The sequence below is a fragment of the Eptesicus fuscus genome, chromosome 16 (assembly GCF_027574615.1).
Source record: "Eptesicus fuscus isolate TK198812 chromosome 16, DD_ASM_mEF_20220401, whole genome shotgun sequence".
Taxonomy (NCBI): Eukaryota; Metazoa; Chordata; class Mammalia; order Chiroptera; family Vespertilionidae; genus Eptesicus; species Eptesicus fuscus.
This window is the reverse complement of record NC_072488.1, coordinates 45,568,795-45,582,306: the sequence shown is the minus strand read 5'-3', so window position 1 is coordinate 45,582,306 and position 13,512 is coordinate 45,568,795. Positions and strand designations below refer to the sequence as shown.

Here is a 13,512-nt window from a genome sequence, read left to right as displayed (position 1 = left end):
TGCCTGTCAGCATAACCATTATTGCTTGTCTCATTTTCGGTTCTTATAAGTGTATTTCTAATAGCACATGATCTCACTCATCTAGGGGAAATAATGAACAACATAGACTGATGAACAAGAACAGACCCAGAAACAAGGAGGCATGGATCAGACTGTCGGGCCTCAGAGGGGAGGGTAGGGAAGGGTGGGGAGAAAGGGAGAGATCAACCAAAGGACTTGTGTGCATGCATATGAGCCCAACCAATGGTTAAGGACAACAGGGGGGTGGGGGCATGTGTGGGGAGGGGGGTGGGATGGAAATGGGGGGACGAGGACAAATATGTGATACCTTAATCAATAAAGAAATTTAAAAAATAAATAAATAAATAAATAAATAAAATAAAATAAAAAAAGAGAAATTTTAAAAATAAATAAATAAATAAAATAAAAATAAAAATTTAAAAAAGAAGTATAGCTTTGCCACTATGATTGAGTATCTTAATAAAATTTACCTAGAAAAAAGGAAGACTTAAAAAAAAAAATCAAGGAAACAATAGATGTCATCCAAACTGTGAAGGGTGTGAGGTTTTATCCTGTTACATGCTAACAAGTTAGCCTGTCACAGTTTTAAGGATGCTGGCAAAAGATCTGAGATTCCTGATTATGGGACAAAAGACAGATTATTACTACAATAATAATAGTACTCAAAAAAAATTTATTGTTAGATCTTACATTCCAATTATTTTCATAAAATATTACACAAAAGTATAGATAAAAATCAATTTTATAACAAAGTTCACAGCTAAAGTCAGTGAAGAAAGAAAAAACAGTATGATGAATAAGTCAACTGATTAGCTAGTTGGGAAAAATTAATTTAGGTCTCCATCTCATGTCATTCAATAAAAGAAGTTTTTAAAAAATCAAAATGTTAAGTGTTTGGGGGGGGAAATTTAAGAAAAAAGTTTTTATCTGCTCTCTAACTGAAGAAGGATTTCGCTTAAAAAATGTAATTAGAAAGGAAACTATGTAGATTGGAACCTTAATATCCTACCTGGTAATTGACCCAAGAAAGTAAGCAGAGGATTTATGAGAAAAGAAATAAAAATAGTACTAAAACATGAAAAATGTTCAACTTCACTAATATTCAAAGAAATACAAATTAAAACAAGGTACTATTTTTAGTCTCAACAATCTTTTTTTCTTTTTTTTTTTACTAGTTTATTGGTTTTTAGAGAGAGAGACAGGGAGAGAGAGAGAAAAAAAACATCGATGTGAGAGCACATTGATTGACTGCCTCCAGCACAACCCCACCGGGTATCGAGCCTGCAACCAAGGCACGTGCCCTTGACCAGGAATCCAATCCATAACCTCCTGGTGCACAGGATGACACCCAACCAACTGAGCCACATCAGTCAGGACTCAGAGATCTTTTAAAGTGACAACAATATATTTTGGTGAAATTTATGTGAGAAAAAAAGCACTCTCACTTACTGCTGATTTAGGGTGTAAATTGGTACACTCTTTCTAAAAACCCAATTAGCAACAGATAATAAGCCATAAAATGCTCACACCATTTGATATAGTAATCTCTTTCCAGAAATCTTAAGGAGACAATCTAAAATAAGGACAAATATTTATACACAAAAATGTTCATTACAGTGTTAATGGATAATAGCAAAAACTTAAACTAAATAAAATTAATTTATAGAAATTATTTGGAGTTGCTTAATTAAATTACTGTATGCTTACAGGATGAGTAATAGCATGATGTCATTAAAAATTCTCTTTATAAAGAATTTTTAAGTTATACAGAAATGCCTATGATATAAAGTTACATAACAAAATTCAAAATTATACCCATGTAGCATGACATTTAAAAGTTTTATAATATATACACACACATAAAATTTCTACTAACCTGCTTGTTTTACACTATCATGAGAAAATGGCTGGATCCTCACTTAATTTTGAGGATGCATGTGGAGTACTCTAATCTAAAATACAGGCTGTGTAGGACACAAACAATTCACTTTGTGGCTACCCGAGAATTAAGCAGTCACTCTCCAGAAAAGATTTATACATAAACTGTGAAAGAACCACTCAACACTTGAGCAACTGTATATGGCTTGTTCAAAGGAAGTAACAGCAGGAACTTAATGAATAGTCATTACTGACTCCTCTGAGCTACAAAGGACTGGCCAGTAAAATATGCGCTTGCATACACATTACAACAGGCTAAAAGGAAGTATCCTAAAATATTAACAGTGGTTTTCTGAGTAGATACTCTAGACCTTTGCTAATATAGTAGCCACTATACACATGTGACTACTTACATTTAAACTGAAATTAAATGCAACCAAAAATCCTTTCCTTTAGTCACACTTATCATATCTCAAGAGCTCAAAAGCCACATGTAGCTAGTGGCTACTTTTGGACAGCAAAGATACAGAGCATTCCTATTATCACACAAAGTTCTTTTGAACAGTTCTGTTCTAGAAGACTTCATATGTTCTTTATACTTTTTCCAAGTGTATTACAATATGCATTGTAGCAGAGTCCCCTTACGAACAGAAAAAAAGTGAGGGGGGTGGGAATGAGGTCAGCAGAGGAAACACTCACATTAGAGGTGCAGAGAACACATTCTCTAGGGAGAACCCAGGGAAATAGTACTCTGGAGAAAAGCGGGACACAGGCACGCTGGGAAGAATAGGGAAGGCTAGAAAGAGACATGGGAATAATAGACATTCCTAGGAAATGAAAGAAAGGACACAGAAATTCCAACAGCAGGGGTGGGGAAGGAAGCAATTATAGCAAGAAGTCACAGGTTCTTATCTCTCCCACTCACCAGCCATTACAGCTGCTGACCGCTGAGCTGGCTCAAAAGGACATTTCCCCCGGCCACTCTCAATTCTTTCAACCTGCTGGAAACTGGACACGGCCTACAGACCAGAAGGGGGCAATTGGTTTAGGGGTCATAGGGTTCATGATGAAAATCACAAAGATGTTCAGATGAAGGAAAAGCCCAATTCCCATTCCTCTGCTACCATCCCCATATCCCCAGTCTGTTACTCCTGATTCCCCTGCCCATTCCTGCATTTCCCATCTCTGCCATCCCTTTTCATCTGTTTATTCTTCTTCCTTCAATTCCCCTAATACCCAACAACCACATGAAGGAGCACCTAAGATGGCCCTAGATGACACGGAGAGGCTGAAAGGCAGATCTTTCCTCTGAAATGCTGAGCTGCAGGGTTTGCAACTGGCTGGAGAATGTGCTACAGGACAAGGAGGACAAGAGCAGGCTGAAGTCTGAAGCCCTTAGGAAGGATAAAGAAAAGTAGAGACTGATACAGGACCATCTGAAGCCCAGGGGTCTAAAGAGAAGGGCCATCCTTTCCCCACACCCACCCCAAGGATAAAAGATAGCACCAGAGCCAAGGATACAGAGAAGGGGGAAGAGAATCTGCAAAGTCATCAAGGCCTGAAGCTTAGTCGGATTTTGCTAATTTAATGCCTTCCTCATCCAGAGACTCCAGGAGGAATGACCTACGTGTAGGCGGAAGGTGTAAGAGCCAGCCAGAAGTTATCTTAATTAGGCATCAAACACTAAGAGAGGCTTCAAGATAACTAAAAATAGAAATCAGGGATGATTTCAACCTAGGACTAACAGAAAATGTTAACTGTGGCTGATTGGGAATCAAAGTTATGGCATGGACGTGCCAGGATATCTCTGGCTCACAAACTAGTGTGGACAGATGGTGTTGCTAGAGTCTAATAACCTGGACAGTAGTTGGAGCTGCAATGCAGATATACACTGAGTGGCCAGATTATTATGATCTCTGAACACATAATAATCTGGCCACTCAGTGTATATCCTATATAATAAAAGGCTAATATGCAAATTGTCCCCTCGACCAGGAGTTCGACCAGCAGGCAGGCCGGCCAACCGTCCATGTCCCCTCCCCCTGGCCAGGCTGGCCGAACTCCACCCATGCACGAATTGATGCACCGGGCAAATAATACACACACACACACACACACACACACACACACACACATATACACTGAGTGGCCAGATTATTATGCATTCAGAGATCATAATAATCTGGCCATTCAGTGTAAATAATATTAGACATGGTATCTAACTTTTCTGAACTTATGTTTCAATGCCTGCAAAATGGAAATAAATAATACCTAAATATTATAATGGGGTGGTGAGAATTAAACTCAATCATGAATGTAAAATACCCAGTGCCAAGTCTGGGATAAAGCAGATACTCAATTGAATGTGAAGTCTTGTTGTAATGTAAGTCTAACATTTTTCTGTTATATGCTGGAGTTCCCTCAACAAAACAAATTAAAACGTTGACCTCCAAAAGCTAATGAGCTATCACTGAAGGGTAGCACTCCACGTTGCTGAAACTGATAGGTCCAGTGCTTGAACTTCCTTTTGTAAAAACCTTCATTTCTCTGAGCAAGCTGTTGTGTCAGGAGCAGCTAGCTAGTCAAAGCTCTCGAAAATAGTTATGAATAGTCTCAAAGTCATCAGTCTGGAACATGAGAGTCTCAGAACTCAGGATACGGCAAGAACTTGCTCAAGTAGATGGGCATGGGCAAATAGGATAAGACAGGCAGGTAAAGGCAGAAGAGAGCATCCAGAAAGTCTAGAGGGCAATCTTGGTATGTGGCTTGATGGGTTAACACAGCTGATCTTTTTGTGCCCTATATTCTCCTAAAACAAGCCTTGACAAAATGACAGTCCTTCATTTCATGAGCCTGCTAGATAGAACGTACAGAAAAAGAGCTAAAGTTGTGGGGCTGCAGAACACAGACCCCTGATTTTGCTCTGGGTGCTGGTGTTCCTTGAGAGTGGACAGGGGTCCAAGTCATGCCAATCCTGACAGGTCTGTCCAGAGCATTTTCTGTCTGGATACCTAACCACCATTAGGGTCCCACCTCAGAGAGCCAAGGAAGAATAGAAGACCCTGGGAGATTAGCTGGGAGTAAGTCTATTTTCTATAAGCCATGGTTGATATTCATACCCATGGGCTCCCTGAGCCTGCACAGACTAAAAAAAGGACAAATATGGCAATGACAATTCTACTGCTACTTTGTGAGCTTTGTGAGGACTATAGGAAACCAGAGACTCAATATTACCTGATAAAATATAGAGACTTCCAATACCACCTGCTCTAGGAAACCTTCCCAGGATGACAAGATGAGGGAGCTAGCCACACCCAGCAGGGAGCCTATCATTTGCATTATGAAAAGGACTCGGCATAAGCCAAGGGCAGCCCAAAGGGACTGGCTATATATCGAGTATATGCAATTATAGCATTCTAAGCCAGAGATATGAGGATGGCCTTCAACAGAGAGAAGTTTGGAGGTACACACTGACTAGATCCAGGTGGCAAGGATTACTGAAGGTTGCAGAAGGGTGAAGTCAAGATTGAAGTTAAAGATCAGGGTCAGGAAAAGGAGTCATTGCACTCCCTCCTATTGCTTCATGGAGTAAGAAGGGAAGTCACTGGATGCAAAGGATGTTTGAGGCTTTCAACTCATCCTAGGGCCTTGTCACAAAGGTGTGCTACCAGAGGACCAATGACTGACTACTGGATAACTGAAGGGAAAAGATGAGGATTCAAAAACATCAAGACCCTTCCTGAGATATCACAGTCCCAGGGACTTGTGTTACCAAGACCAGCCTAGATGTGATTAAGGGTAAATATGTCCCAAGCCTGCCAGGGTGTGAGGGTGGAAATGCCAGGGCTTCAGCAGCAATGAACAGGACCTGGAAGAAAACATGGTTGACAGAGCAGCCACCTTGAAGACAAGATGGATCCAGAGTATGGTGCCAGCAGGTGCTAATTAGTGGGCAGTGACCTCAGAAGCTCATGAGAAGAGCTTCACATTCAGTGAAGTTGGCAGTGGATATGGGAGAAGGTGGTGAGAGTTACATGCCAGGGAGGAAGAAACAGGCATGGACAGTGCTGATTAAGAAATGGACTCAGGAAAAAAAAATGGACCTAGGCTGCCTGGACAAAGCATACATAGGACAAGGGAAACATGAGTTACTAGCTCTGAAGTCTCTCCTGGATTTCTCCTCTCCCCAGCTCTGCTAGCATCCCTAACTTCCTTCACTGTCCCGCTACATCTCCCTTTAGACTTTGTATAACTTACCTTCTACAGACAACCTCCCTCCCCACCCTTTCGTACCTCCTCCAGTGGCAAAGGCTCCACCCAGTGAGGACATCCCTCACCCCCAATGCTTATCATGCACAAGGGTTGCCTTAAGCATGCCCCCCATCATGGTCACTCACAGAAGACCCTTCCCATCCTCCCACCCCTGTCACTCACAATAACCCCGCACTTCGGATCAAAAGCGAAGGTGCCACAAGTGAGGAGGTGAGAGGCATTGGCAATGGCGAGAATCTGGACAAAATTGTGACATTCGTCCTGGAGGTCAGAGATGGTTAGAGAGAATCAGAAGCAGCAGGTACAAGGAAAGGTAGGGTAGTGTCAGGCCAGTTAGATGCAGCTCTGGGATCAGAAATGATGGGTGATGACATGGTGTTAGAGTCCCTGCCTGGGCCCATTGGGATGGCAGCACTGCAGGGGACTGACAGAGTCAGGGCTGGGCCATTTCAATTGACACTCAGGACAGGGCCCAGATTTACACCTACCTCCTTCTTGCCTTTCTTCCTACAGTTCTGTCTGTGGGCCTCAGGCACCATCCAGTCAATCTGAGAAAGGAGAAATAACCATTTCCCTCTGATTCTCCCCAACTCCTCCCGAGTCAGAGTAGATAACACAGTTCCACAACCTCCATCAATTTGGGAACTTCAGAGACATCCCTCACCCCCAGAGCACTGTTTTTAAAACTGGAGGTCCCCAGCTATTAATGAGTAATAAAATCAATTATGAAATCACAGCCAACATTACTTTTAACAAAATATATCAGGATGTATCTCATATAGGAGAGTAGATATTGGTTCAAGAAAGTTTCTTTCATTACACACTTTATGTACGTAGTCAAAATATACCATATATTTCTTATTAAGGGGTGATCAAAAAAGTTTGAAAGCTATTGTCCTAGATTAATGTGATTCTAATGATTCCTCTGCCCACTATCACCTAAAACCTGGTCACTGTGGCCTCCTCCCCTCATCATGAACCTCCCTCACAGCCTCCCCCGTCACCATGACCCCCCAAACACCCTCAGCTGACATAATGTACTTGATGGCCTCCCCTATTCATTTTCACTAACATTTCACCTCCTATCACACACCCCTCCCTGACCTCCCATAAAGCCATGGATCTAATCACATGCTCTGGGGTCTTCCCCACTCTCATCTCTCACCCTTCGAGGTCTCTCCCCTGAGAAGGGCAGAGATAAAGCGAAGATGGCGTCCCGGGCGCCGACATAAAGTGTATGGGAAGCAGGATCCACAAGGAGAACAGAGTAATTGTATGTCTGAGGGACGGTGAACCGGGTAAGGTAAGTGTCAGCCTCTGGCAGAAAGAGAGGGAAGAGTGATATCAGCCATCGCTTCATAAGGGTTAGGTCCACAAGGCCAAAAGAGCCAGTTTTTGTTTTCTTCCATTTATTTATCAGCCATCAGGGGAAAAACACAGAGCCGGCCAGCTATGTAACTTTCCCAGAGATAGATAACCGATGAGGCCAGAATATTTAGCACACAATGCAGTCAAGTATGCTTTTTCTATAAAAATAGAACACTTTATTAAAATAACAACATAAATATTAAGCCTGTAAAATCTATTCATAGCAACATGACACACAATTTGAAAATACCTATAAACGCTTCAAGTACTCTCCTCTCTAAATTTCCCTTTTTTAAAAAAAAAAAAAACTACTTAATAATAACTTCCTTTTACTTAGAAGGGAAATGCTACACTCTTTTCACTAACACATTAGGAGACTACCTCCTCTCTCTCCCACAATCCTTGATCTCCTTCCACCTCCATTCTACCCAAAAAGCAAAGAGGTATAGAGTGTAGTGGGCAAGAGTATATGCTTTGGAAATGGATCAGCCCAAAGTTATATCTGGCTCTTTCACTTACCAGCTGTATGATCTTGAGTAAGTTACTTGCCCTCTCTGAGCATTACTTTCCTCATCTGTAAATACCACCATCCAGGGTCGTTGAGAGAATTAAATGAAATAACATGTGGAAGCATCTGACACATAGTACAAATCGTTCCTTTCTTCCTTCCTTAAGTATGAGCTCTGTTTTGACCAAATCCAAATCTCAATTCAGCATTCAAAATTCTTACCTATTTATGTCACTCTCACATCGATGTTTCCCCGCGCTCTCCCTCTTGCTCTCTCCCCCTCCCTCCCTTCCACTCTCTCTGAAGAAGAAAAAAAGCAATAAGGAAAAAATATCCTGTTATTTATTTTAAAGATTATAACAAATAAGTTAGCATGCCTTCTTAGCTCAATGTCTGGCTCTGGGGATCCTATTCCCGCACCAATACAATTCTATTCTACCTGTTTCATCTGCTCAGCTACCCTCAAGACTGACAGAATGGCCAGCAGCCATTCATTCCTAGCTATGCTGATGTATGGGGCCCCACCCATCTTCCTACAATCATATTCATGACTGTGCTGGTTCTCTCGTGCTTAGAATAAGCCTGGTTCCCTCAACCTCCTTTTGTATCCACAGCTCCGCTTCACCTTGCCATTAGACCTCTCTGGATCCCTGGACATCAACCCAGCCTGGTAATCACACCTCTATGTAGTGGCTATTGCTCCAGCACAACCCGAAAGCCCAGACTCGAATCATTTGTCCTCTGGATTCAAAACATCCTATATGACAATGGTCTGAAGTTTAGACTACATTAATATCAACTACTAGTCGAGAGTTTTTGCCAACAGGTTGTACTCTCAGCTTCACTGGTTCTGTCTGCCCAAAGTGCTAACACTCAATGCCCACCGAGAAGAAAACAAGATCCACAGCCACACTCATGCCCACCTCAGCAGAAAGCCTTTAAAGTGTGAATCACTCCAATGACCACTTTTAACCTTGTGGCATCCCCTGGCTTCTTGCACAGCTTTTGAAAGGACCATATCTCCCTCTCCTCCTTTTTTCTTTCTGAAGACTTTAAAAAATCATTTAAACAGAATGTTAAGTCAACTCACTGAGTGGTTTCCCAACATTCAATAGAGGGAACGGGTAGGGAGAGCAGGCAACGTTAGGAAATCAGGGTTATGAGAGATCGGATTGTGGGAGAATGGGAGTTGGTGTCAGAGATGTAAGAGGACTGGGAAGTGGGTTAGGGAATATTAGGGCTGTGGGCAGGACAAAAGGGGGTGGGGGTAGAACTAATGATATGCGAATGAATTTGAGAAGTGGGCAGATGAAACTGCTGAGCTGGTCATCAAAAGAATGGGTGGATGGAATAGAATGAAAGATCTCTGGTTTTGGAAGCCAGGATGGGTACCAAACTGGCGCGACCGACACAGGTGCATGTCTGGTAGGAGGATAATAAGGGAGGGAGAACTTCGAAATAGGTGACCTCCGGCAACTCCCAAACCCTCCCTGGGCCCCAGTGCCCGTGTCTGCACCGCGACGGATAAGGCTCCCGCGGTTCTGCGAATAAGGGGCCGCGGGAGCCGCCTGGGCGTGTCACGGGGGCCGAGGCGCGAGGCCCCGGCCCGGGATGCGATGGAGCAGCACCGCGTGGGAGTCCCGCCTGGTCTCGGGCGGGGATGGCCGGCGCGGAGGGGCCCAGGATGCGGCTGCCTGGGTCCGGAGAGCAGGAGGGTGTAGGCACCCGCGGGCGGCGCCTGGGAGCGGCGCAAAGCGCTGAGGGCGAGGACGCCCGCGCCTTACCGGAGATGGGAAGCGAGGTCCTGGGCACCGAGCGGGGAACGCGACCGGACACCGGGCCGCTCAGCACCGCCAACAGCATCAGCGGGAAATGCGAGCCGGGAGGCGGCCCGGGGCCCGGGCGGGGCCGCGCGGCCGAGGCCGGCATCTTTGGCTCCGCCTGGCCGCCGGGTGGGGCGCACCCTACCGTTTCTGCTCAGGGCCGCGGCGCCGCGAGCCTCGGTCCCACTCGTTTCTCCTCGGCCAGGTTCGGCCTACGGCGGGCAGACCGGACGCAACCCGGCCCCGCCCCTTCAGGAGGCGACCAATGGCAGTGCTGGTTTTCTCCTCCAGCCAATCGGGGTTGAGTGGAGCGCCCTGGTGGAGGCGGAGCTAGACCCAGGTGTGGGTGGGAGTTCTTTCTGCCAATTGGGCTGGAGTGGCCTCTCCGGCGTGAGGGCTAAGCAGAGAGAAATTCCCAGCTAAGCAGGTAGAGTTGAAGACCCAGAGTAACCCACTGACGGGACCAGGGCACCCCTACCCCAACTGGATTTTGTCAAGGGGACTATAGAAATCAACAGCAAGTAAATGAAAATGGGAGTGAGGAGAGAGGGGCAGAGCCGCGTGGAATTGTGGAGGTCTGGAAAGACTTCGGAGAGCTTCCTAAGGGAAGACTAAACTCTAACTTCCATCAGGGCAGGGACCATTGTTTGTGTGTCCACTGTACCCCCAGTCCTAGCACAGTGCCTGGCACATAGTATGCCCTCAACAAATATTTATTGAGTAAAAGAGTGACTGACTCAATGAATGAATGAATGAGTGAGTGAGTGATATAGAGGAGAAAGGTTAAAGCCAAGAGCACAATGGAAGTACCACTAGAATGTTCCATGGGGGTAGCTGACAGGAAGTGTCAGGTGTAACTATTCTCCACAGAGATCCAAAACTCTACCAAGGGCCAAAGAAGGGTTTCACACACACACACACACACACACTCACACACCCACCCCCACCCCGCGGCCTTGGAGACCGAGGTTCTGGGGTGCAGCCTGAGGTGGACCCGGGGGCGACTCCCCCCCGCGGCCAGCCGCCGGCCTGAGGGGGGCGCCTTCCGCTGCGCACATGCGCGCGCGCGGAGCCAAAGGGCGGGGTAATGGGGTCTTGGTCTTCCTACAGCAAGTGGGGACACCAGCGCCTCTCCACACCTCCGGGCAGGAGAAGGACTGAGGAGACCTGAGGGAGGAAACAGGAGGGAAACAGAAGAAGCCACCTCCAAGGTTGGGCTTCGGCCAGCTCATGCCCTCCCCCAGGAGGTGTTCGAAGCTCGGGCCTGGGGCCAGAGGGACGCCCAGAGGCCAAAACCCACCGCGGGTCCGGCTCGGCCCTGGCAGGGGTTTCTGACCAGAGGACAGGCAGATGCCTTGTCTCCTGGAGGGCTCTCCCAAGCCTGGGGACTGGGCCACCCATGTGACCCACAAAAATGTTCTAACTTCTTGCAAAGTCAGAAAAGAAAAGAAAAACACATGAAAGAATCAAAGAAAATGTTTTGATTTTTCATCTTACGTCAGAAAAAAATGTGAAATTTTTAGGGCCCGCAAAAAAATCTATTCATTAATTGTTGTTGTTTTCTTTTAATGAGGTGGGAGTCCCGGAAGACAAAAGTGCTCAGGATCGCCCCTCCCGCAAGGCTCAGTGGTTGAGCTTTGACCTATGAACCAGGAGGTCACGGTTGGATTCCCGGTCAAGGCACATGCCCCAGTTGTGGTTGCGGGCTCCATCCCAGTGTGGGGCGTGCAGGAGGCAGCGTTCAATGATTCTCTCTCATCATTGCTGTTTCTCTCTCTCTATTCCTCTCTGAAATCAATAAGGATATTTTTTAAAATAAATTTTAAAAGTGCTCAAGATCCACGAAATTTTTAATTGAGCGTTGAGGGAGGGAGAACCATTGAAAATCATTAGTCACACATAAATTGTCCTAAAGGCTATAAAAGCTTTTATGGGGGGCCTTAACCTATTAAGACCTAAAGTCTGTTATTTAAAGGATGAGGAGGTTAAGGAGGGGAATGCTCAGACAGTGGGAACCACAGTGAGAGGCCCACAATTGGTGGATGTGAAAGGCACCCCAGGGGTGGGGTAGGCTGGAAGGGTTGGTCAGGTGGTGGCATGGCTTCGGCCAGCTCGAATATAGATGCATACAGAATTTCGGAGCCAGAGTAAGGATTTTGGATTTTGTCCCAAGTATAATTGGAAACCATTGGAAGGTTTTTAGTAAGGGAGTAACTTGATGGCTTCTGGTGGTTGGAGGCTCAGTTCCAGGTTTAACCAGTTTGCAGGGACACCAGTAAGTGGGTGCTCTTGGCAAAAGTGGAGACTATAGTACAGGGTCAGATGTAGTCAGATGCTGCTTAGTACTATGCCCAGACACATCAAATGCATTAATTAATCATGTTTGAGGATATAGGGAAGAGAACGGCCTCTTACCTCATTAAAGTCCAGTCTTGGAATTGCACACAGTGTGGGATCTAAAAATGACTGTGCAAGCTGCAATGGTCAAAGTGATCTTTTTTAAAAAAAACATTATTTGTTGGTTTGTTAGTTTGTTTAGAGAGGAAGGGAGAGGGATAGAGAGATAGAAACATCAATGAGAAAGAAACATTGATCAGCTGCCTCCCACAAGCACCCCACTGGGGACCACGCCCACAACACAGGTATGTGCCCTGACTGGGAATCGAACCGGTGACCTCTTGGTGCATGGGTTGATGTTCAACCACTTGGCCAAACTGGCCGGCCAAAGTGATCTTAATAATCAATGGGGAAAATTACAAAATTGTTGTCAAATGTTAAAAGCTCTCTTATTGTCAGTTGTAAGTGTACAAGGAAATGAAAAATAATAAAATTAGTATCTGTTTAGCACACTATAATTTAAAACATTAGAAACATTGAGAATTAAAGTGTTTTATTTCTTTGTAAAAACTATCAATGATTGAAGTGGTACTTTGTCTAGGACATCTTCTGTCATAATCACTTTTTTGTTCCCTTTCACTAAGTTCCTCTGGCTGTTTTATATAGAGCATTGGTTCTCAACCTTTCTAATGCCGCGACCCTTTAATACAGTTCCTCATGTTGTGGTGACCCTCAACCATAAAATTATTTTCGTTGCTACTTCATAACTGTAATTTTGCTACTGTTATGAATCGTAATGTAAATATCTGTGTTTTCCAATGGCCTTAGGTGACCCTGCTAGCGGTCACGACCCACAGGTTGAGAACCGCTGCTGTAGAGCCTAAGACCATCGGAAAACACCGATATTTACATTACGATTCATAACAGTAGCAAAATTACAGTTATGAAGTAGCAACGAAAATAATTTTATGGTTGGGGGTCACCACAACAGGAGGAACTGTATTAAAGGGTCGTGGCATTAGAAAGGTTGAGAACCACTGATATAGAGTCATCAAATGATGTCAATATTCTCAGCTCTTTCTTCTACAACTCCATTTATGTTTGACTCAACTCTCACTTTCTGTATTATATCACTTACCATTTCTGTATGTGTAACTATACTATAATTTATCCTTTCTAGCATTGATTAGCATATGTCTTGTTTGCACTGTAGGGTAATTGCGAACAAGACTCTTATGGATACTCTTTATGCTGCTATGATCTGATTTTGTTCATGTACCTTATGCATGTCATTATTCATCATAT

The 13,512-nt window shown here is 44.6% G+C and overlaps 1 protein-coding gene across 2 annotated transcripts in view; it reads right to left on the bottom strand.

Annotated features, from left to right (window-relative positions):
- SEMA4F (ssemaphorin 4F) overlaps positions 1-9,982 on the bottom strand; it is a 29,816-nt gene extending 19,834 nt beyond the window's left edge. Inside the window, exons 1-4 of one of the 2 annotated variants that reach the window (XM_008147397.3) lie at positions 9,832-9,982; positions 7,337-7,488; positions 6,660-6,719; positions 2,825-2,918 (exon numbers count right to left, since the gene is read on the bottom strand). In XM_008147397.3, the coding sequence (XP_008145619.1) occupies positions 2,825-2,918; positions 6,660-6,719; positions 7,337-7,488; positions 9,832-9,976 (451 nt within the window). In that variant the 5' untranslated portion in view covers positions 9,977-9,982. The remainder of the gene's footprint in view (positions 1-2,824; positions 2,919-6,659; positions 6,720-7,336; positions 7,489-9,831) is intronic. The other variant, XM_054728423.1, reaches the window with a different exon arrangement.
- Positions 9,983-13,512: the final 3,530 nt, after the last annotated feature.